Source organism: Chrysochloris asiatica, unplaced genomic scaffold (assembly GCF_000296735.1).
Source record: "Chrysochloris asiatica unplaced genomic scaffold, ChrAsi1.0 scaffold00075, whole genome shotgun sequence".
Lineage (NCBI taxonomy): Eukaryota > Metazoa > Chordata > Mammalia > Afrosoricida > Chrysochloridae > Chrysochloris > Chrysochloris asiatica.
The window spans coordinates 13,136,369-13,161,043 of record NW_006408593.1 but is presented as its reverse complement, the minus strand read 5'-3'; the positions used below and the strand labels follow the sequence as shown (position 1 = coordinate 13,161,043).

General features: G+C 47.8%; 1 protein-coding gene across 2 annotated transcripts in view; it reads right to left on the bottom strand.

The window, feature by feature from the left end:
* The window catches only part of LOC102835339 (chromosome unknown open reading frame, human C11orf49), a 316,955-nt gene that overhangs the window by 1,094 nt on the left and 291,186 nt on the right, over positions 1-24,675 (bottom strand). The window contains exons 4-9 of one of the 2 annotated variants that reach the window (XM_006865068.1): positions 22,906-22,990; positions 9,981-10,066; positions 8,277-8,472; positions 7,515-7,624; positions 967-1,030; positions 560-734 (exon numbers count right to left, since the gene is read on the bottom strand). In XM_006865068.1, the coding sequence (XP_006865130.1) occupies positions 560-734; positions 967-1,030; positions 7,515-7,624; positions 8,277-8,472; positions 9,981-10,066; positions 22,906-22,990 (716 nt within the window). Of the gene's footprint in view, positions 1-559; positions 735-966; positions 1,031-7,514; positions 7,625-8,276; positions 8,473-9,980; positions 10,067-22,905; positions 22,991-24,675 lie in introns of those variants that run through there. The other variant, XM_006865067.1, reaches the window with a different exon arrangement.

The window sequence follows — 24,675 nt, the reverse complement described above, 5'->3', positions numbered from 1 at the left end:
CCACTTCCCAGACATAAGGGCCTTTATTCATTTCAGAGTGAGCTGGTAGACGCGGAGGACTAAAGCAGTTTTTGCAGGTGCAATTGTCTTACCCACCCTCCTTCCACTGGTGGTGGAGGGTTGTCCCTCCAACAGAAGGCCTCAGTGGTTATGTCCCCCACCCCCGCCCCTCACCCTTGACCATGCAAAGCCCTTTGTTGGTTCCTGGTCACCCCTTCTTGGAGTATGCTGCCAAGAGAGGAATCTAAAAAAGGCAGGGGTGTGGAACAGGTTGGGTGAGAAGTGTCTGCTTTCCCTTAGGATGGGAGCACTGTTAACAAAAGGCAATGGTCAAGTCCCCTCCCCAGTGACCAGATGGCCTTTAACCTAACTGCAGTCAGCTCGAAGCCTGCAAGAAGCAAGCAGAGAACTTTCTCGGGCCGACTTGGCTGATGGTCAGAAGCCCTGAGGCCGGTCTGTGGGCTGGGGCTGCTGTTCAGCCTTTCCACCAGCAGAGGGGAGCATGGCACAGCGCTGCAGAGGAGGGTGGGCTGGGAGCAAGGGACCAGCTACAGATGCCTCAGGTCTCGGACTCGTCTGTCTCTTCTGTGGAGCCATCGCTCTCTGCATCCACTTTGCGGGTGTGATGGAGGGGTCTCCAGGGGGAGGCAACCCGGGGAGGGGTTCGGGAAGACAGGTAGCTGGCCTCTGGGTTGGCAGTGACTGAGTTGACCAGGCCTGGGACCTGGGCCAACCTGAAAGAGGGAAGAAGCCCAGAGGGCAGTGAAGTGCCTTCTGTCTAGCACCTCTACCTCCACATTCATTCATGTGAACCCGTGGGAGCTAGCCCCAGAGAACCGAAGGAGAAGATTCCTCCTCAACTCTGACTGACCCCCAAACCTTGTCCTGACCAACATGGAAGCAGGGTGGGGCCTGGCTATGTCCCACTCCCCACAAGGGGGCAGCATCTTCCCGCTGGACACTTACAGACGCTCCAGTTCCTCATCCATGGCTGGGTCGTGCATCAGGTCTCCCTTGTCAGGCAAAGCTCCTAGGAGATAGTTGGACACAAGGTATCTGAGGGTCCTTCCACCATTTTCCAGTCAGGCTGCCCCCATTGCCAACAGATGCATCTCTGGCCTCCCCCTCACACCTGCTGACACTGATCCTGGGAACTCGGACGTAAAAGATACTTGCCAAGAGCTCTAAGAGGTGCAGGAGCACTGCTTTAGGGGCCTGTGACCAGATGTGTGGAGTAAGAGGTCAGATGTGTGGAGTAAGAGGTCTTAGGTGCTGCTGGATCAATTGAATGGATCTTGCTGCCTCTCCTACTCCACTTGGGACACAGGCCACCGCTAAGAAGACCTCGCCAAGCCTCGAGATCACTGCCCAAATGGGGCCGTGTCCTTCCAAAACCAGGTGGGTTGTGAACTGGGACAAGGGGTTTGGTCCTTTCTTGAGGTCCCAGGCCTTGGGCTGTAAAGGAGCCAGAGATATTGGATGTGGCCCAGGCTGACATGAAAACAAATAACTCATTGCCCTGGACTCTGTTCCAAGTGAGCCACCCTGTAGGAGAGAGTAGAACTCTATCCCATAAGGTTTCCAAGGCTATAAATCTTACAGGAACTGCTGACCTTTTGGTTAGCAGCTAGGTACTTTAACCATGTTCCGCCAGGGCTCCTTCAGGCTTACATAAAGACCAGAAATGACCCAGTTTTGTGGCCCCCACCACCACCACCAAGCCAGGTGGCCCCACCTTTGAGAGAGAAAAATGGTCAAAACAGAAAGGCCAGAGCAGGATGAGCAGGAGGGGGTGGCCCCACCTCTGCTGTATCATGAGTCTTCTCTGGGATCTCAGGACAGACTCCAGCTTCTCTGAGTTAAGTGCCTTTGCTGTTGAATTGTCTTGACTCAAGGTGACCCCATGCTCATAGAATGAAACACCAGTGCCATAACCATGAGCTGTTGCAGATTGAATATTGTGACCCAGAGGGTTTCCACCGGCTGACTTTTGAAGCAGATTGCTAGACCGTTCTTCCTGCTGTATCTCAGTCTGGAAGCTCTGCTGAAACTTGCTGAGGATCATTGTTGTTTGTTGTAAGGTGCCATCGAGTCGGAACTGACTCATAGTGACCCCATGCACAGCAGAATGAGACAATGTCCGATCCTGGGCCAACCTCACTACCACTGCCACACTTGATGCCATCAATGATGCCACTTGGCCGATCCAGCTCGTTGGGGGTCTTCCTCTTTTTCTCTGACCCTCCATCTTACCTAGCATGACATCCTTCTCCAGCGACTGTTCCCTCCTGACAGTATGTCCAAAGTATGAGAGACAAAGTTTAGCCATCCTGGCCTCCTAGGAGCACCCTGGCTGCACTTCTTCCAAAATAGATCTACTGGTTCTTTTGGCAGTCCATGGCACTTTTAATATTCTCCAACACCACAACTCATAGACATGTATATGTCTCCAATGACAACCCCGTGGGTGGTGGCTGTGCATGAGACACATTGGTCAGAACCAAATCCAGCTCACCAGCACACCCAAACCCAACCCAGAATTGGTTTTGACTCATAGTGATCCTGTACAGGGTTTCTGAGGAGTAAATTTTGACAAGAGCAGAAAGCCTCATCTTTCTCACACGTAGTGGGTGGTGGGTTTGAACCACTAACCTTGTGGTTAGCAACCCAGTGCTATTCTACAGCCTCACCAGGGTTGCTTGGGCTTCCAGCATGGAAGGCAAGAGTTCTACCAGCCAACCACCAGTGCCGCCAAGCCATACACTAAGGGAAGATAACCTTTTGATACTGGGAAAGGTGAACAGAGAGGCTCTTGCTGCTCCCAGCATTGTTAACAGTGGGAGTGGGGCACAGCCGGAAGTTTGCAGATAGGAAGAATTCTCACCAGCAAACTTCAGGGGACAACAGAAATCACTGGTGTTTAGGACCTAGAACTGGCAGTCAATAATACTGGTCTCTAGAAAGACTCAATCTTAACATTAATTACCCATCTGGTTCGACTTCATTTCCTGACTTGTCCAGAACTTTCTCAGATGATGCCTCCTGGCCACTTCTACCTTATTGGTTTTCAAACTTAAGTCATATGGAACCCTTTATTTTATTTTATTTTTTGGCGGGGGGCGGGGGGTGCCTTGTGGACCAAAGAACAAAAGCTATTCCTTTCCCCAATTAGCTTCAACCAGGTTCTCGATTTCTATTTTATACATTGGTTCCAGGTGAGACCATCTGCTCCTTCCTACCTTCCACTCCAGCCAACACAAATGCTCAAAGTTGCTGAGTTGCGTGGCTTCTCTAAAGAAGGGAGGGGAGGCCAAGCTGCAACCCACTTGCTCATTGGCTTTTGCTTTTGCTTTTCCTGCCTAGTGACTTTGGTTGGTGGAGTATGAAAGAAAACCTAAGCAAATCCCCACCCACCACTCCCTTTCTCTCTTCTTTTTTATTGCTAATTGAGAAGGTGCCTTGCTTCATTACAATGGTTGCAATCCCCTCCATGTACCCTCAGTTCTCAGTTCACAGCGTTTACCTGTATTCATTTAACTCTTGCATTCCTCCCTTCATCTTCCTTCTGCTGACCTCTCTCTTCTGTATCTTGAGCATGTCCTGTCTCCCGTGTTACCATGTGTCTATTCGGCAGCCTGTGAAAAAATTTCCCTCCCTGCTCCCCACTGTAACCATCATAGATTGTTTCTTTTATCAAGAAAACCTTTCCTTAAAATTTTACAATTTTATCTTTTTGTGATTCACTAATTCCACTCAGTATAAAGTCCTACAGGGCCATCCGTGTTGTGAGGTGTTTAGCAGATTCATTGTTATTCTTCAATATCACACATTATTCCACTGTGGGTGTGTACAACGGCCTGTTTCACCATTCTGTTAGTGGGCATTCAGACTGTCTATATCTTTTTGATGTGTTTCTTGTAGACAGCATTTTGAAGGATCCTGTTTTCTTATCCATTCCTCTATATTGAGTGGTGCCATCTAATCCACTTAGATTCAGTGTAATTATCAATAGGTATGAATTGATTGCTGTCATTTTGCTCTGTGTGTTGTGCTTCTGGTCTCTTTGTTCCAAATAATTTTCTGCACAGAGCTTATTTTGTTTGTGGGTTTTCTTTGATGTTTACTTATCCTTTCCAATTTTGTTTTTGTTGTTTTGATGTGCAGGTGTATTAATTTTCTTTATAATTTATTAATATTTTTCCCTATTTAAAAACCTGTTGTATCTTGAAATCTACTTGACTTCCTTAACCTTTTGGAAGTTCTGTATCTACACCATTCCCTTTTTTACTTTGTAGTTGACTTCATTATACATTGACATCTTTGGTTCCCTATTTTCAATCTTGTAGGTTTGTTTCACTCTTAATACTTCTCTATCTGAAATGAGTTGCAGGTGGTGTTATCATGTATAGTAATCTCAGGTGGTTATCTGCTGTTGTTGATTCTCAGTCCAAAGAACACCCCTTAGCATTGTTTTGTAAAGTTGGACTGGTCATTACAAATACCTTTCTGTTTATCAGGAAATGTCCTAATTTCGCCATCATATTTGAGGGACAGCTTTGCTGGGTATGATTCTCGGTTGGCAATTTTTTAAATTTCAGAGGTCAGTGTGTTTCATCCCATTGCTTTCTTGTCTGCATGGTTTCTGCTGAGAAATCAGAGCTTAGTCTTATTGGGTCACCTTTGTAGGTCAGTTGGCATTGTCCCAAGGTGTTCTCAGGAGACTTTATTTTTGGTTTTGGAGAGTTTTACTGTGATATATTTTGGTGATTTTCTCTTGGGATCTATCCTGTTTGGGGTTATTTCAGCTTCTTGAATGTTTATTTTCTTGTCTTTCATGATGTTAAAGGAAGTTTTCTTGCAACAACTTTTTACAGTTTTCTCTGTGGTTTTTATTGTCTCTTTCTGTTCTAAAATCCTGATCACCCATAATTTGTTCCTCTTCAAGGTATTCCACATAATTCTTACGCTTTCTTCAAATGTTTGTCATCCCCCACCACCCCCTCACGATTGTTCTAGCATACTGGTATTGAGAAACTTATCTTCAAGCTCACTAATTCCGGCATCCATGGCTTCGAATCTACTCCTTTGCCCTTTTCAATGTATTGCCCATTTCTGAGATCTTAGCATTAATCTTCTGGATATCAAATTTCAGATTTGTATTGTTTAAAATTTTGCATTTTGTCTGTTTGGTCATGTAGTGTTTTCCTTAATTCTTCCGAAGTTTTTTCTGTGTTCTCCTTGCTCTCCTTGATCTTTCTGTCAATTCTCTGATAGTACTCAAATACAATTCTTTTGAATTCTTCTTCAGTTAGTTTCATTACTTCTTCTTCCTCTGAAACATTTTCTGGCTCTGCATTTTGGTCATTTGAGCCATTCTCGTTTCATGTGAGCTAAAATTGTCAGTTATTTCCGGGGCCTTGTGGAATTGTCATATTTGTATTTAACTGACTGTGTGTTGATGTGATCTTAGGCTCACCAACCGTCTCCTGTGGGTGTAGATGGAGAACAGAAGCATCTGTACTTTTCTTGTTCACCAACTGCACAACTCAATTTAGGGTGGGTGTGGCTGGTGTTGGCTGCTGTCTATCATTGATCAGGTGGTGTAGGTACTGGTATTGACTCTTGCCCTGGGGTGGAGCTGCAGAAGGTACAGCTATAGGTAGGCTGTATGGGTACAGTTACCGTCTCCTTTCCTGTTGTGTATATGAATCTGCTCTGCTAGGCCACCTTCTGTTGCCAAAGTTGCTCACAGGATGGTAGTTCCAAGTTTGCCTGACCATTCACCAGTCGGTCTCCCTCTCTCATCATCCTTGCTCAGCTTCTCTTCCTAGCAAGCACTCAGTCTACTTCTCGAACCTTTGCTTTGGAGTTCAGGGTTCCAGGATTTTCATCTGTATCTGTTTCATTTGGTCTCATGGTGTGGTGCTGCAGGATAAAGTACTAGACTGCAAGGTCGGTTTGAACCACAAGGTTGGTTGTTCACCAGCAGTATATTGGAAACTCTACACAGGGTCACTGTAAGTCAGAACTGATTCAACAGCACTTAAAAACAACAATCTTCGTGGTAGCGGGTCCATGTAGTGTGTCTGCTTAGTCCATCATTTTGCTGGAAGTTCTACCCCCTTACTCTTGACTTCTGAGTATTTGCCTCCTTTTTACTCCTAGTCCAGCCTTGGCTACAATCTCAGGTGAAAGGTCCCAGACTGTGCCTGCCCCAAGCACAGGCTAACTCGACTGCCAGGTGTTGTGTGTACCTGAACAGGGTCTCAGTCAGTCCAGAGAGGTGTGTGTTCCTGGAACCCAGAAGCATCCTCAGCATAAAGCACGGGACACAGAACCTGGCCTACTGTGGGCAGCATGGAACAAATGCTTATTTCCTGCCGTTAAGCTGTTCCCAGACAGACAGAACTCCTTGTTGTTACGTGCCATCAAGTCAGTACCGACTCAGAGCGACCCTGTGCACAACAGAAGGAAACGGAATGTGTGTCAACTTCACAGTTTTCGCTGGAACCTAGTGCAACTGCAACTGTGCCAATCCATCTCATTGGAGGTCTTTCTCTTTTTCATTGACCCTCCATTTACTAAGCATGATGTCCTTTCTGGCAATATGTCCAAAGTATAAGAGATGAAGTCTAGGCATCCTGGCTTCCAAGGAACAGAAGGCTGTACTTCCAACACAGATTTGCTTGTTCTTTTGGCAGTCCACAGCACTTTTAAGATTCTCCTCCAACACCATAACTGAAATGTATCAATTCTTCTACGGTCTTCTTTATTCACCGTCTAACTTTCACATTCATATGGGGCTATTGAAAATACTATGACTTGGGTCAGGTGCACCTTAGTCCTCAAGCTGACATCTTTGCTTTTGAACACTTTAAAGAGGTCTTGTGCAACAGATTTTAACTTGGAACCATCAAAAGGAAGGAGGTTGGGGGGGTGGGGGTGGGACTGAGGTGTGTGTGTGTGTGTGTGTGTACTGTGTGTCTGTTTGGAGACTCAGGAACATGGGTTCCAAGCATCCTTAGAGTATTTGAGGAGAGGGAAGAATAAGAATCCCCACACTCCAGTAGGATTGGCCTGTTGGCTTTTCCTCTAGGAGAGAAGGCCTGTTGGAGACCGGGGAGAGTGGGGAAGGGGGACAGAGAAGACCAAGGATGCGACCCTACCAGTAAGAAGAAATGAACAGGAAAACCTGGGCTGTGCAGGCCTTCCCCTCTCTTTCCCTCCCCCCACCCCCCTTTTTAACCCCCTGGCAGATTAATCAGATTTTCTTTTTTTTCCCAGCTGGGAAAAAAAGGGCTCCCTAGACACACCTTTGCCTTGTTTACAAATGGGATTCAGTTCTCTTTGATATATAATCCCCAGAGCCACTGAGTAAATAGTCCCGTGTCTGCCTGACCTGCAGGCCACTCCCCAAGGCAGATCTGAGATCCTAAAGGGAGAGGCTGCTCATGTTGGGGCAGGGCAGGCTGTCCCTTACTGCTGAGATGGCCCCTCACCTGGCTCTGGCTTACCTAGGGCTTGGTTGATTCCATGATGCCTTGAGAGAGCCACGAGGAAGCCATAGAAGGTTAGTCTCTGAACGTTGCTGAGGACCTCTTTGACTAGAGCAGGAGGTGGGCAGCTAGAAGAGAAAACACACAGGTCCCATTCAGAGACTAGCTGGTCTGAGAGCCATCTTCCCTTTCATACCTCAGACTTCGGAGGATTCCCAAAGTGGAGCCCCTGGGGGAGCCTGGCCTTGACTGCAGACAGAAGGGTCACTGCGGTCACTGACTGGTGCTGCCACCAGGCAGGCGGGTGGATGCGAAGTGCTGTCCACTCGGTTCCTGGTGACCCTTTATAGGGCTTTCTAGGAGTGGCTGGTGACCTTGCAGTTAGCAGTCCAGTGCTTATCTTGCCAGAAGGACAAAATGGCTAATGTTAACAGCCTCATGTTGGACGAAACCAAAACTAGTTGCTCTGTCCCGTGTTTTATACAATGAATGTGCTTTCCTTCTTTCTCAGAAGTCAAGGTCAGTTAGGAGGAGGGGCCAGGCTGGTCAGCTACAGCTACTCTACCCAAGAGAAAACATGCCTTTCTAAGCCAGCCAGCTGGGGAGCCTCACAGTCAGTTCCCTGGTTCAGGGTCAAATGGCACTGTTGTAATTTAGACTCTGATCGTGAAGTGGCCCAGAAGCCCCGGACCAACCAGAACATTCCACTAGAGCTCGATTCCAAAAGCCAGCAGCCTGGTCTCCCCGAGGCTGCGGTGGGGGCTCGCACCCGTTTCTCACCTGTACTTGTGCCGGTCCCACAGGTTCTCCAGGCGCTGGTAGAACAGGGATGCCTCCACTCCCTCCAGCAGGCTAGCCTCACCCAGGGCTGGCCGTTGGCGATGCTGCCCACTGGATGATGTGGGTACAATCACTGTATTGGGGTTCTTGCCCGACAGCAGGTCCTGATAGATGGCAGCCACACTCTCCAAGAATTCTGGGTACCATAAGTGGGGGAGGGTCACAGTTCAGGAAATGAGGATATATTTTGGCCCTTCCTTGTGTCCTCCCTTCTGTTAGCTCTGCTCTGCATCAGCTAGTGTCCTGAGAGCAAGAGCCAGAGCCCTCAGCCGTGCTTGACTGACCAGCACATTCATGAAGGGACACTAATATGTGGTTCCGCTCAAATGTCCATCCTCCTCTGGACAGTTGTCCCTGGCCTCCTAGACTAGCTGTCACACCCCAGTGAATACTTCCATCACCCTTGCACTTCTTGGTAGCTCTTACCCAGTGACTGGTTTGCTGCCTTTTTGCTAGAATGTAATATCCTTGTTTTCCCTAGCACCCAGTACTGGCACATACTGAATGCTATAAATTACTTCTGAAATAACGAACACATGCATAATACTCCCACTAGGGCGTCTCCACTTGTGAGACCACCTGTCCCTCTGCCTCAAGAGCACATGCTGTGACCAATGAGGAAGAAAGAAAACCCGTCACCTGCTTTTTATTAAGCATTGAGCCACTGAGTGAACTGATGGCAGACAACTCACTGGTGCTGTTGGGGTCCTGAGCTGCCCAGTCCCTCTCTGGGAGGGCCGGGAGAAGCTGGCAGAAGACCAAGAGGAGAAAAGGTGCTCCCTACCTTGCTGCTCCTTCTCTGAAGTTCAAGCGCTTCAGAGTAGTGGAGCTGCTAAGAGCAGGGAGCAAGCCCCTCAGGTGGCCATGGAGTAAACAGAGTGGCCAAAATGAGGCTGGGGCTGGCTGGAACCACAGACTGCTAAGAAGGTCACCTCCAAGCTCCAAGGACAGCCTTCTTACTGGAAGAGCCCCGGGTTAAACAGCTCTGTTTATGGACACAGCAATTTCTAAATCGCACAGTCCATGTGATGTCGCTTGTGTGTGAGCTGGTGTGCATTTGTATCTTTCCATCTATTCTGGTTCCACCTGAATCCAGAAGAACGGAAGCCGGCTGGTCTGTGCTGGGGAGGAGGCTGGTCTGGGGAGAAGGTGCCCCATAGATGGGGAGAAGGTGGTCCATAGACACAAGTCAGGGGCCAAGGCAGAGATGTAATCACGGCCCCTCACATGGCTTCCAGCAAGGCCTCACCACTTGTTGGCTGGGCGGCTTTGGTTTCTGACCAGTAAGAATAAAGGAACAGGAACACCTGGGCTATGCAGGCCTCTCCCTTCCCGCGCCCCTTTTAACGCCCTTTCAGATTAATCAGATTTTTTTTTCCCAGCTGGGAAAAAAAGGGCTCCCCAGACACACCTGTAAGTACTATTTCTGGGCTGTTGTAAGGATTATTGTGTCAGTAAACAGGGAATGCTATTGTTGGCATTGGGTGTGCTGGTGACTGGAGGCTCAGTGTCTTGTGGAGGCCGTGGACCTGTGACCACCAGTGGGAACCAGACATCCTGCTAGGGGCCCAAAGAAGTGGGGGAGAGAAACGTGTGCCAGATAGACAGATGGACAGAGCCACAGGACAGGAAAGGGAGACTCACCTGAGTAGTAGAACTGGATCTGGAAGGCAAAAAGGAAATCGGAAAAAGACATCAAACAGTCCATGGCGTCGTCCATGAGTACAATCCTGAGGGAGAAACAACCGGCTGTGGTCCAGGTGATTCTGATTTATGCACACCCCGTGAGTCAGAATCAGAGTAGAACTGTGCCCCTTGAGGTGTTCCCTTTTAAATTCGGTGACACTGATGACATTCTTTGAGGTGGCTAACTATTCTCACCCTCCTTTTTCAGTGACTCCTCATCCAGTAACAAACTCACTGCCCCCTAAGTTTCCATTTAATCTCTTGAGTTGCTATTGTCAATTTGACTCTATAGACACAGTTCTTCAAAGAGCAAGGCAGACACCCTTTACTAACTACGCTGGACTCTTGTTTTCTCCATGGCTGCATAGCCTCGAATCATTAACCTTTTGGTTAGCGGTCAAGTGCCTTAACTGTTTGCATCACCCAGTAATTCTGAGAGGCTAAAAGAGAGAAATGTGTGTGAGAGACATAAGAAAAGGAAAAATGAGAGGATGTGTGTGAGAGATAGAGTGGGAGGCACAGGCAGGCAGCTTTGTTACTGGATCTCCAGTCTCCCCAGGGCAGCAGGACACATTTGGGAGAGGGGTCCGGAAAGCAAGCTCCTCCCAGTCACCTTACTTTTTCTCCAACAGTTGGGCTCTGCCACTGAACTGAGCTAGTCACAATGCACCCAGAGTGGGCTCCCGGCTCAGTCTCTGTGGCACCAGCTAGTGGATGGAGCATGGGGAGGGAGGCACGAGGGGGGAGAAGAGAGGGTGCAATTGTAATACAGCCAAGATTTCTTTTCATATACTTAAGCAGTAAATCCCTTCATCCTGCAGCGAGGACCATTTAGTTCAGAATAAACACAGCTGATCAGAAAAGGCAAAAAGAACAGCCAAGAGGTTTAAAGGGGTCTTGGCAAGTGGTACTGCGATTTAATAAGCTCCCAAAGGGCCAGAACAGAACTGGCACTTCGGTAAGGGGCACTGATGGCAGACAAGGGGAGAGGGTGAGGGGCTCCGGGGAGTCTGCCCTGGAGCAGGCCTCTCTCACAGCTGATCGCTTCCTGATTTTCTCTCTAGTTCCCCCAACTGGGCACCCACGGAAGGGATCAGAGCAAGGCACAGTCACGGTCATCCTCTGCTCAGGGCCTCGTCCTAGAAGGGACTGGAACGGAAGGGAGTTAGTACTTTCTGGGCTCTGGGAATGTGCCAGGGAGGGGCCAAACTCATCTCCAGGAGGGAGCGGGAGATGGCCCCAGTCTCTTTCTGACTGGACCCTTCTGGCTTTATCTTAAAAGAAAAAAAAAGTTTTATTTTGATCTCTTGTATATTTTTCTAAACCTCTCTCCACCACTCTCTCAAAGGGTCCCAAACTAACAACAAAATCAGCTCACCTTGGGGAAAGGGGCCTTACAGATACAAGATGAGGGAGGGCCCTGGGGCTGTGTGGGGCGGCTGGCCCTGCTTTCAGATCTTACAAAGAGAGAAAATGATTCCAATCTAGTCTTCAGCTGTAATAATACTAACAATAGAAGCAGGTACTATTTGCTGAGGACCCACCACATGGCAGGCACTGTTAGTACAAGGTACTTAACTCCATTAATTAAATGTTATTCCACAACAATCCTGTAAGGCAGGGCTTGGGATCGCTTTCATTTCACAGGTGAAGAGTCTAAGTTGCAGACAGGACTTCAAACTCGTTCAGCCCGATTCAGTCATAGCCAACGAAGCAACACTAGAACAGACTTGAAATTTTAAAATGTGGGTGAACCAGAACGGGACAAATTGTGGGTCAACGCCCTGCTAGAAACTTCATCTCCTTCTTAGAAAATAAGGGCAGTGTACATGTTGCACAGCAAACAGATCTCTTGATAGGCTGAGTTGAAACCAACTGTGCCCCGCTCAAAGATGGCGGCTCAGTGTGCCACTTTGAGAGTGTGTCGCTTTCCACAATCCTGGCAGTAACCCAACGCCACACATGAGGCCCCTGAACTGAAAGGCTTCTTCCAAGTCTCCCACCTCAGGGCTTGGACCTGTCATTTTTCCTGTTCTGGTTAGCACTGAAGATGACCCACATTGTCTGGTATCGGTTTTGCTTTGTTGGCCATGACTGAACTGGTTTGAGCCAGTTCAAAGTCCTGCTTTCAGAGAAGGCCACTTGTGTGGAGGTAGCCCGGCTGGGAGTTTGCTGGACTTCACAGATAGACTTTCCGTGAGGCCACACTGCCTCTTTCAGAATCAAAAAACAGTATATAAACACTAACATTTAATTTTTTTTCAACTTTCTGTAGTTGATCTACCTTCTTTCTTGTCACCTATCTCTTAGGACCTTCACTGTTGGGAGACAAAAAGCTGCCTCATTGTTAAAATTCCAGCTGGAAGGAAATCAAAGCCAGTGCCCACAGGAGGGTGCACTGATCCCTTCACTGAGGGTTCACCATGGACTGAATGACTACTTAGTTCCATAGCCAAGTGGTCATCCCCAGTTTTTGTTTACCATAATCTGAGGGAAACCAAGTAGTCAAAAAAGGCACAAAGTCCAACTTCTGCCTGTGGATGGGGAGGAGTGAAGAGGCAGAGAGAGCAAAGCCTGGATAGGAAGAAGGGGCTGAGGTTAGCAAAGGCAGCTAGCCCAGGAGTGTTCAGGAATGAAGCAACACTAGCACCTCAAAGGTTATCCTTCCCAGGCCCAGCAGGAAGCAAGAGGCCTGAAGTGAATTACTAGGGAAGAGGGCTGAAGAGCAAGCGCACCACCCCCCAAGTGGCAGCCACCAAGGCAAGCCAAAGCCTTTAAAGCATTAACATGACTTCTCCTTGCTTTATCCTCACCGGGAACCCTCTGCCCGGTTCAGAGCATCTGTTTCACTCATTCATTCACTCTTGTGAGATAGATTTCAAGGGCCATAGAGCTCACCCTTGAAACGTGTACACCTGAAGAATGTGGAATTGACAAATGTGTTCTGTTGTTAAGTGCTTTCGAGTTGGTTCTGACTCATAGCGATCCTGTATAGGGTTTCCAAGGAGTGGCTAGTGAGCTTGAACGGCCATCCTTACAGTTCAAAGTGACCTTGCAGTCCAGCGCCTTAATCATTAGCAACAACTTTGTGAATAAAACTCATTGGTTTTTCTTACATTTTTTAGTTTTATAAAATATGACTATTAAGGAGCTCTGGTAGTGTAGTGGTTACGAATCGGGCTGCGAACTGCAAGGTCAGCAGTTCAAAACTACCAGCTGTTCCACGGGAAAAAGATGAGGCTTTCTGCTCCTGTAATGATTTACAGCCTCGGAAACCCTGTACAGGGTCGCTATGAGTCAGAACTGACTCCACGGCACACAACAATTTATAACAAAACTACCGAATTTAAGAAAAACCAGTGTCCAATTCAGTGTTTTATTCACAAAGTTGTGCAAACATCACCACTGCCTGATTTCTCCATTCTTAATTCTCCTTAGTCAACATACTCCCGAGATGGGCCCTGCCACACCTCAGCTTGGAAGCGAATTGCCAGATCTGCGTCTCAGCCTCAGATGGAACCATAAGCTCTAGTAGGAGCCACCCTCTCAGCCCAGAACTAGCCTGCAGCTCTTCATCAGAGGCAGCTCTGACTTTGATCACCAGCACCTGGGAAGGGTGAGGGCGGAGACACCCATCGGTATGAGGGGTGGGACTCTGGGCTTGGCCCCTGGTCCATGGTTGGCAGAAACTTCCGCTGGGCAAGTTGGGATTAAGGAGGCAGTCATGGGAAGGGATATATTTTCTGAGGTGCCCAGATAGCAGTCACAGGTATGAAAAGGCTGAGGGGTTTTCCTGACTGCTGGTGGCGAGACCAGCTGCCAAAGGAAGCCAGTTGGATCACCACTTTTGTTAATGGCAATGCCGCCCACTAGTCTGCTCAACCAGAAAGCTGGGTGACATCCCTGGGGAATCCCTCCCTCGCTGTGTTCCTCAGTCACCAGGTCTTGCCAACCTCTCTCCTCTTGCACAGACATCAGCCTTAGGTTCCTGGACAACTGTCCAGCCTCCTACCTGATTGCCCTGCAGCCACCCTTGAATCCAGTCTCCATAGTGTGGTCAGAAATGGCTTTTAAATTGTGAACTGACCATTTGACGGCTCAGTTTGGTTTTAAACCTCCCATTGCCCTTAGAGTGCAGCCCCCAGTCTTATCCTGGCCAAGAGCTCTTTCAGTCCTGCCTCCTCCAGCACCCTCCCTCCAGGCTCGCTGCTCCAGCCTCAAGGATCCCTCAGTTCTTCCCAAGGGTCATGAGGTCCTTTTCTTTCCTCATGTCATCAGACAGGCCACCCCCATGCGCCTCTGTACGAGCTGGAAGAGAAGAATGAGGAGGAAGTGAGGCTGAGACCCAACTTTTTTATAGTGTGTGTTCCTAAAGTATTTATGGGCATATGTCCATCCTTAGCTCACAGCACACACAAAGATGAGCAATGGGCTGCCTTTGGCCTGAAAGCTATAGTCTGCTGACCTCTGATCTAGGGTCATGCAGGAAACTGGGAGTCGGTAAGTTTGATTGCAGCTCTCCTGCTTGTGTGTTCTCTGCAGGGGTCTTTTTGTGCTGGCTTAGTAAAGCTGGGTGAAAGGTAACATCAGAAATGTTAAGGGAATCCAAGGAATAGATGCTGGGGTTTTTCTCATTGCATTAAAAAAACTGTTTTCTAAAATTTTATTTTGTTGCTTTTGTTGAGAATATACATAGTAAAGCATATACCAACTCAACTGTTTCTACACGTACATTAATGACACAAATTATGTTCTTCCAATTGCGCAACTAAGGTGTGCCTGACCCAAGCCATGATATTGTCAGTAACCTCATATGCATGTGAAAGTTGGACAGTGAATCCGTAGAAGAATTGATGCATTTGAAGTTATGGTGTTTGAGGAGAATATTCAAAGTACCATGAACTGCCAAAAGAACAAAACGATCTGTATTAGAACAAGCAGAGCCAGAATGCTCCCTGGAAGCCAGGATGGCCAAACTTTTTCAGACATATTGTCAGGAGGAACCAGTCACTGGAGAAGGATATCATGTTTGGTGAAGTGGAGGGTTGGAGAAAAAGAGGAGACCGCCAAGGAGAAGGATTGGCACAGTGGCAGCAGCGATGGGCTCCAACGTAGCAATGATTGTGAGGTTGACGCAAGGCCGGGCAGTGTTTTGTTCTGTTACGCACAGGGTCACTAGGAGTCGGTGCTGACTCGATGGCACCTAACAACAATAACAGTTGTGCAACCACGAGACCCAGTTACAACAGGCTGCCTCCGAGGGGCTGTGACAAGAATGGAGACTGTGGTTCATATGAGGCAGCTTCATTCAAGCTGCCCACTCTGGGACAGAGTTCCTTGTTACGTTGGAGCCGAAGCTTGAATTGAAGGTTCATGCTTTCCCAAGGCCGCCTTCCAGCTCCCCAGCGGACCATGGCGCATGGCCTCTCCTGAGGTGCTAGTGAGTGTGGGGACGTTTTGGCTCTTCTGAGGACTGTGAGTGCAGAAAGTTCTGAGAGCCATACAGGAAGGCTCGTTTAGAACCTTGTATGAGACACTGTCCATCTCCAAACAAATGCTCTGATCCGTGAACATTCTGGACTTCTTTTTGTACTGGAATGATGACAGAGCCGTGGGGAAAGGTAGACAGTCTCTGTTTTGGTGACAGGCTGATCCCTACATTGGCTCCACATCTCCATGGACAGCTCCTTCATCCTGAACTCAAATTCCTTGCCATCCCCCGAGGACTCAAAAAGGGATCTTCTGGAAGACAAGGTCATCCACATGTGCTGTTTTCCAATTGATGGTGGTTGGCTCCTCACACCTTCCTGCCAGAGGCCTTTTGCTAATGTGCCAGCTGCTTCTGACACCTGGAGGAGCCTGGCTGCCCCAGCTTTGAAGTGGAGCCAGTAGGTAGCTACTGCCAACAAGAGTCTCTGCAAATCGACTAGATCATGGCAGGATCCTTGCAGGTCAGGCCTCAGGGCTAGAGAGAGGGGTTCTGAGGGATTAGGAAAGGCTCTCCAGACTTGGCTGGCTCTGAGCAGAACCATGTGAAGGGTGGAGTTCAGGGCAGGAGGCTGGAACAAAGAAAGAGCACTTGGTAGGGTCCGAGCTAATCCCGAGGGGCAGGCTGCTCTCTTCCACCCCCTTGTTAACTTCTCACAGCTGGGAAGGACTGACTGGCTGGGAGTAAAGTGGCTGCCAAGGAAGCAATGGCTTCCAGCCTGAACCTACTGATTTGCCAGCTTCTTATTCACCCCTGAGGGTCAGTATCCCTAGTTTAGTGGCACAAGCTGAACTAGCTTCCTTCCAGCTCAGAAATCAAAGGCCAGCTCCACCACTCACTGGTCACACCACCTGTTCTTAGGCAAGTTACTTTACCCCTCTGTTCCTCAGTTTCCTCGTCTGTAAAGGGGAGACCATCACAGTTCTGATTTCACACTATCCTTGTGAAGGAAGGGTAACTGTGACCACACACCATGCTTAGGGCACAGGATCAGCCCTCAATATGCTGTTATCAATAAGTGCATGCTATTTGGTTTCAGGTCCCGGAAAAGCCTAAAATAGTGACCAGCAAACAAAAATATACCTCAGAGGAGGCCAGGGCTGCCAGCACCCAACCAAACAGAGACTCCCTGGCAGAAGCTGGCTATCTTGTTTCAAGTTCACTTTTGGGGGAAGTCAAAAGAAGAGCTAACTCCCATGAGTGCAGTTCTCCTGGGAGCTCACCCCCCAACCCCCCCACCCCCACCCCCAGTGACCTTCAGAGAGGCAGCTGTGGTGTGTCTGCAGGTCTGACTGGGTCCACCAGGCACGTCTGAGGGCTGTTTTCATGCCGGGGCAGTGGGTGAGAGGCAGCAGTAACCTGGTCATCTGCAGTGCATGGCAGGCACCCTCCCCCGCTCACCCCTGGACACTTGACCCTGGCTGTAGCCAGCACCTTCGGGATCCCCCAAACGTAGTGGGCAACAATCACAGTGATGAGACGGGTTTGTATTCAGCACTACATATGCATCCTGTCACTCCCCCTCATCTGTTTTGTGGTTGAGGTTAAGTGCCATTGAGACAGTTCTGAACCCTGTATAGGGTTCCTGAGGAGCAGCTGGTGAGTTTGAGCTGCTGACCTTGTGTTTTAGCATCCTAGTGCTGATACTATAGGAGAGCTTTCACAAAGGTCATGAAAAGAGTGGAATGAAAAGATACTGGAGTTGAAGTGCCCCGTCCTACCCTGGGATTGGCATGCTCAGCCTCTCCCTTCTCCTTGTGTTCTCAGATGATGTATGCACCACGAGCTGCTTCAATGAGAACGCAGAGCTTCGGAGGTTCAGAAGCTTGAACCAAGGCCACCGGCTAGAAGTGGTGAGCTGGACGTAGACACAGGCCTCTGGGACTCTGCCCACATCTGCCACTGAACCTGCTACCACAGGTGCCTCTGCCCCTTCTCCCTGTGGTGAGTGGGGTGAGTCTGCAGCAACTGCCCCCGATCTGCTGCTGCCCTCCAGCTCAGCCAGGCCAACCCTGCTCCTTCCCAGGAAGCCTGACAGCTCACATACTTCTCAGGGTAAAGACACACATCCTGGCCCGTAAGGCCCTCCTTTCTTCTCGCTGTCTTCAAACTCCTCCAGCTCCGGGCTGACTGCTCACTTCCTCTTGGTCACCACTGCTGAGAGCCTGGCTCCGAACCATGGTGATTTACACTCGTCACTGGCTGACTGAGCTCGGGAGTAGAAGCGGCAGGGGCGTTCTGTTGTTTTTAAATGAAATATTTAAAACTTCTGAAAACAGAATAACATAACACTCAATATAGTACTCAATAAACACTGGAGTCCTGGTGTGGTGCTGTAGGATAAGCACTGGACTGCAAGGCTGTGAGTTCAAACTCAACAGCTGCTCCTCAGAAACCCAATGGCTGTGTTCACTAGCAACTTTCACAAACCCTGACATTTTGTCGTCTTTGATTCCATTTTTGAAAGCTTTAGAAAAGATTACTGAGTGCACTCAAGCTTCCTGTGGACCCATCTCTTACCGCAGTCTTCTACCTTTTTCCTCCAAGGATCGAGGAGATGTCTCAGAAACTGGGAGGGAAGCATTCCTCTGCGTGTTTTTAAACTCTAGGCATTCATGCAAATGTCTACATTCTTTCTGTATGTGTGTGTGCTTGTTTTCAAGTTCTATCCAGGTGTCATTCTGTAACTTGCTATTTGGAGATTAGCTGTGTCGATGCATGTATATCTGTATTGATTTTAGCTGCTGCACAGAGTTAATTCCACACTCTCTGTCCCCCTCCTTCTGCAGAGTGGCCTGCAGACTGCTGCTAAGAGGCAGTTGTCACAAACTGTGCAGCCCATGTCCTGGGACCCAGGTGAACCTCTGGAGGAAGTTTTGTAGATTAGCCCACATGACCTTCAAGTGACTGTTCAAATTTACACTCCACCAGTGTCTGACGGTTCCCAGGGCTCCACAGCTGCATCAACGCTTGCATTATCATTTACATTTTTGCCAATTTGATGGGTATAAAGTGGTATCTTAATATAATTAGCATTTCCTTAATTACTAGTGAGTCTGGGCAAGGGAATATGCCCAAGTGCTTATTGGCTAATAGGATTTTCTCTTCCATGAATTGCCTGATCGTATCTTCGACCTATTTTCCTACTGAGATTCTGTCTCATAATCATTCTTCATTAAAAAAATTCTTGAGACTATAAACTTCTGGAGACAAACCCTTTGTCAGCTTTATACAGAACAGATACTCTCTTCCAGCCTTGGGCTTGCCTTTCAAATAGGCTTGTGGTGTCTTCTGTGGAGTAGAGAATGTTACTTCTGAATCCCCAGGAGGGCAGTGGCTAGGAACTGACACTTGCACTGTGTGGTCAGGGTCCAGTTCCCCATAAGAGAGCAGTTGCTTCCTGGTATCTCTCCTTGCTTTGGACTGTCAGCTCCATGAGGGCAAGGACTTCATTTTGATCACTGCTTTATCCTTAGTGGTGCAAGAGTGTCTGGCACATAGCAGGTACTCAGTAAACACTGGAGTCCTGGTGTGGCGCTGTAGGATAAGCACTAGACTGCAAGGTCAGTTTGAACCGCAAGGCTGGCAGTTCAAGCTCACCAGCTACTCCTCAGAAACCTAAACAGGGTTGCTATGAGTTGGAACCAGCTCTATGGCACTTAATAACAACAATGGAAGCCCTGGTGTTGCACTGTAGAATAAGATAACCACAAGGTCATCAGTTCAAACCCACCAGCTGTTCTCAGAAATCCTATACAGGATTGCTATGAGTCAGAACCGACTCAAAGGCACTTAACGGTGGACAATTCAGTGCCCCTGCCTGTTCCCTACCCATCCTCTATTGCTTTTAGCTGCCTTGGAGTGGGTCCCTGACTCATGGTGACCCCAAGCACAGTGGGATGGAAGCCCTGGGATGCACAAAGAGGTCACTGGCTGATCGAATTCTTGCCTTCCATGTGGTAGACCCAGGTTAGATTCCTGGACACTTCCCACCTGTCTGTTAGGGGAGGCTTGTATGTTGCTAGGCTGCTGAGAAGGTTTCAGAGGAACTTCTAGCTTAAGAGGCCTGGGTGGTCTGGTTCCCATTCTACAGACAAGGAAACAAGGTTCAAGGTTACCAGTTAACAAGGTAGAACTTTTATTGTTTTATATTTAAATATTACTTTTATATATATATTTTTACCTTACATCTACTTTTTCAATCGTTATAATGACTATTATTCCCATTTTAGAAATGGGGAAAGTGAAACGCAAAAAAACAAACTAACAATCCCATGGTTGCAATCTGGTAAATTGTGAACTGTAATTGAACTTAGAAGTGTGGCTCTAGTCGCCTGCTATTCACCATCCGGAAGACGTCCCTGTCCACGGAGGATGGAGACAGAGCGCCTCTGGTGACCCTTCAGGGTAACAATGACCTAGCTGAGGGCACTGTGAGGTGGAGGGGAGATTTCTGTTCGGGCTGCTGTCATGGGGTCTGCTGGCCCTCCCCAGTCCTGTTTCCAGCTTGCACCTGCCACCCCAGGGCTTGGCCGTGGTGCTTACAGCTCATAAGTCAAACACGTGTGGAGTCACCATGCCCCTAAACAGGCTCTGGTTTACAGCTGCCGGTGGAGGACATTCTTTGAGGCACACATCACCACAGATCGGAGTCTTTTTCTGCGGCCTGAATAAAGTCATCCGAGCCAGGAGACAGGCCCTAGTCTAGCAAAAGCAAATGCCTTGGAGGTGTCACCTCTCCCATCTGTGACTCTGCTCAGATGCCTGAGCATGTGTGGGGACACTGGGATCCGGACATCCAGGACAAAATGAGGACAGCTTAAGCAGAGTGCACATTCTGGGACAGATGCAACTTTTCCATACACACACCACTCCCCCCAGCTGGAAAGGAATGAGGTGGGGAAAGAAATCGGTACTGGAGAGATAGGGTTGACAGAGAAGCCCCAATGCTCAGACCTGGGGAGAAAACAAGCTTTCCCTAATTCTGAGTTCATCTCTAACTTTGCAGCTAGGGCTCCAAGGATTACCCTGGGAGTAATTTTGTTGTTTGGACTTGCATTCCCATAATCCCTCACACTGTGACAGATACAGACTGGCTATAGTGCTTCCTTCTCAAACATAGAGGTCTGAAGTTTCTGACCAACCGCAGTAAGCATTGTGAGAATCAAGAATTGTATGAATCGGTGGTTCTGAGAGGGTCCTATCACTCAAGTCGGGGCAATGCTTACATACACCGAGTAGTTTGGAAAGGAATAGGAGACAGGAGCAGCTGCTGGGGTTCACAATCGTACACAAGGCATGAGCTCTCCTCCCACCTTTCAGGAATGGAAAGGAGGACAGTAGCTGTTCTGGAATGGTAGAAATCAAGGCAACATGTCACTCAGAGGTAGCAGCGTGATGGGTATAGCCAAATTCCTTGAGGGGCAAGAATGATCTCTTATTCATCACCATATCCCCAGCACAGCACCACATGCAGACCAGCTCCTGGTACAAAACAGCACTCCACAAACAAGGGCTCAATCCCAAAATGAACAAACATATGGAGATAGACTGTACTGGGGGACCCTTGTCCTTCCAGACTGTCGTTTACAGCCATGGATTACCGGGGCCAGGCAGAAGGCACGGCGACTCCAGCACCTACCCAGTTCTCTCCTAAGCAATGGTGACCCAGCAGTCAGCAAGACCGCTGTCACGGAACACACACACTCTTCTTGTTCACAGTTCTTTATTTAGAAATTTTCTAGTTAGAGTCATAGCTGACTGTTTTTATTAAGTACAGTCTTTAAGAAAGCCAAAATTTTCTACAACAACAGAAAAGTGTATAGCTAAGTCTTCCTTAGAATGATTTGAGCCCAGAGGGGCGCTATTGTGGAAATCTGAAGCTAACTCCACTAGGCCACTTTTAAATTATGAGATGCAATCTCCCACACTTTTTTTTTTTTTCAGCGAAGGAAAAAGCACACCAAACCCCCTCCTTCCCCCACTGAAACAAACTCAAATCTCCTTCAGAGCATAGATCAGTTACAATTATAAAAGCAGACCTGTAGCTTTTACCAGTGGCCACTTGCCATTGGGAAAGATAAGTATCCATTGAACAATGAGGGGGGAAACACACACACACACCCTACACAATTTGGGGTATGTGATCACTAAACAGGCTCTGCATATACCCAGAAAAATTAGTTCATGATCTGTGACTTGCAAAATTGCCTGTCCTAGTGTGTGGCTGGTGGCAGTGGAATTCCCAGCATCCTAGACTGTGGAGGGGTGGTTGGCTTGTTTCAGGAGTGAGGTGGTTCTTGGTGTGGCGCAGCCAATCAGCGTTGGTGTCACTGGGTCAACTCACCAAGTAGAAATGCTCCAGGCTGAGCTGATGCCCAGCCCAGGAAGGCAGGAAGGTAAGGAGGTAGACAGCAAAGGCCAGATTCAGGCAGACCTGGGTTCCAATTCTGCCTCTGCCACTTACCAGCTAGCAACAAGTTCAGCCACTATAGTTAAACTCTGAGCTTAAGTTTCTACTGTGTTAAAGTTGTGATGGTGGTATGCCATGGAGTTGGTTCTGACTCATAGAGACCCTGCATAGGGTTTCCGAGGCTGTAAATCTTTATGGGAGCAGAAAGCCTCATCTTTCTCCTACAGAATGGCTGGTAGTTTCAGACTGCTGACCTTGAGGTTAGCAGCCTGATTCATAACCACTACGCTACCAGAGCTCCTTAAAAACATGGGAATACCAGTGAAACCAAACCCAGAAATTAGGGGCTTCTTACTTTTTTTCTGCCAAGTTCTCCTGGTTCTGGACTAATCATAAAAGCCTTCTTGTATCAGAAATAGTACAATACACCCTTTCCTCAGCCAGGGCTTTATCGTCTTCATTCCGCTCCCCACCCCAACTTCAACCCCCTACATCATCAGTCACTGCCAACTCTTGCCCCTCTCCTGTTTGCTCAGAATAGCCTCTGGAATTTGTGTGTGTGTGTGTGTGTGTGTGTGTGTGTGTGTGTATGTATGTTTGGCCTCTTCATCTCACCATTTCCTATCGTCAGACCCTTAGACTCCCCACAAAACCACAAAGGATCATTGGCTTCCCTTTTGAAACACAAAAAATGAGTATATTTCTTGGACAAATCCCAAATTGACCCCTTTCTAAATGCCAATTTCTTCCCTACTGGTTTGATTTTCCCTAATGGCTTCATGAAGCCCTGGTGTGGTGCTGTAGGATAAGCATTGTACTGCTAACCACAAGGTCAGTGGTTCAGACCCACCAGCAGCTCTTTGGCAACACTACATTTGCTATGAGTCAGAACCGACTTGATGGCACGTAACAACAACAATATGGGTTCACTGCACTTATATACATTTCAGCTATGGTCCACAGAGGCCTGAGTAGAGACATACCTGGCTGCTTTCTGGGTGAGCTCCAGCGGGAAGTCGGGGCACAGTAGTTGCAGCAGACAGTGATATTCTTTCATGGTCAGCAAATCTGAAGTGGACAGGAGAGAGGAGTCCGTTAGGCCAAAGCATAGCAAGTCACCACTCTCTTTATGGTCATTTCATTGGCTTCCCACTTGGTCTTCATAGTGGGAAGAGTATTACAAATGAGTGAGTATTACGGATGTGCTAGCCCAAGTGAGATCTTAAGATCACTATAGTGGAAACTGGAAGCGTGGTGGCTCCATACAATAAATTCTGGACTGCAAAGCACAAGGTCCGTGGTTCGAGCCCACCAGCTGCTTCAGAGGAGAAAGGTGAGGCTTTCTGCTCCCTGGAAGATTTAAAGCCTTGGAAACTTTATACAGGGTCGCCATGAGTTGGAACTGACCCACCGCACTTAACAACAACAGTGGAAATTAGTGGCTAAAACCAAACCCACTGCCATCGAGTAGACTCTGACTGAGAGTGACCCTATAGGACAAAGTGGACCTCTCTAGGCTTTCTGAGACGGTCAACTCTATGGTAGCACATAGCCTTACCTGGTGTAGGGCAAGCTCGAGACTGCTAACCCAACCACCACTTGTCTGTCAGCTTGTCGTACTGTGGTGGTTTGTGGGTAGCTGTGATGCTGGAAACTATGCTACTGATATTTTAAATACCAGCAGGGTCACCCATGGTAGACAGGTCTCAGCAGTGCTTCCAAACTAAGACAGAGAGGGAAGAAGGAGAAGCAGACTACTTCTGAATGTCTAGTCACTGAAAAGCTTACGAAGAGCAGTGGACCACTGTCAGATGTAGTGCCAGAAGATGAAAACGTGAGGAAGCGCCCCAGCATAGTGTCGGGTAGAGTGCCAGAAAGGTGAGCCCCTGGGGTTGGAAGGCACTCGAAACAGAACTGAGTAGAGTTGCCTCCTCAGAGTCGAGTTGACTGTAATGATGTGATTGGACTAAAGCTTTCAAGACCTTCACTGGCTAATGGAGCACAACTTAAAATGAGAAGAAGCAGCTGTGAACATTCATTAATTATCAGAACATGGAATGCACTAAGTATGAATCTAGAAAAATTGGAAGCTTTCAAAAGTGAAATGGAATGCATAAAGATCATTATCCTAGGTGTTACAGAGCTGAAATGGACTGGTATTGATCATTTTGAATCTGATAATCTTATGGTTTACTATGTTGGGAATGCTAAATTGAAGAGGAATGGTGCCACATTCGTCTTCAAAAAGGACATTTCAAGATTTATCTTGAAGTATAATGCTATCTGTGACGGAATAGTATCCATATGCCTACAAAAAAGACCAATTAATACAACTAATATTCAAATTTACACACCAACCACTAAAGCCAATGATGATGAGATTGAAGGCTTCTACCAACTTTTTCAGCCTGAAATTGATCAAACATACAATCAAAATGTATTGATAATATTGGTGATTGGACTGCAAAGGTTGGAAACAAAGTGGAAGGAACAGTAGTTGGAAAATATGGCCTTGGTGACAGAAATGATGCTGGAGATCGCATGACATAATTATGCAAAACCAATGGTTTATTCATTGCAAATACCTTTTTAAAACAACATAAAAGATGACTAATACACATGGAAGTGACAACACTTCCGTGACAACACTCACGGAAGCAGCAGTCAAGAAATCAAACGACATATTGCATTAGGCAAATCTGCTGCACAAGACCTTTTTAAAGTGTTGAAGAGCAAAGATGTCAGCTTGAGGA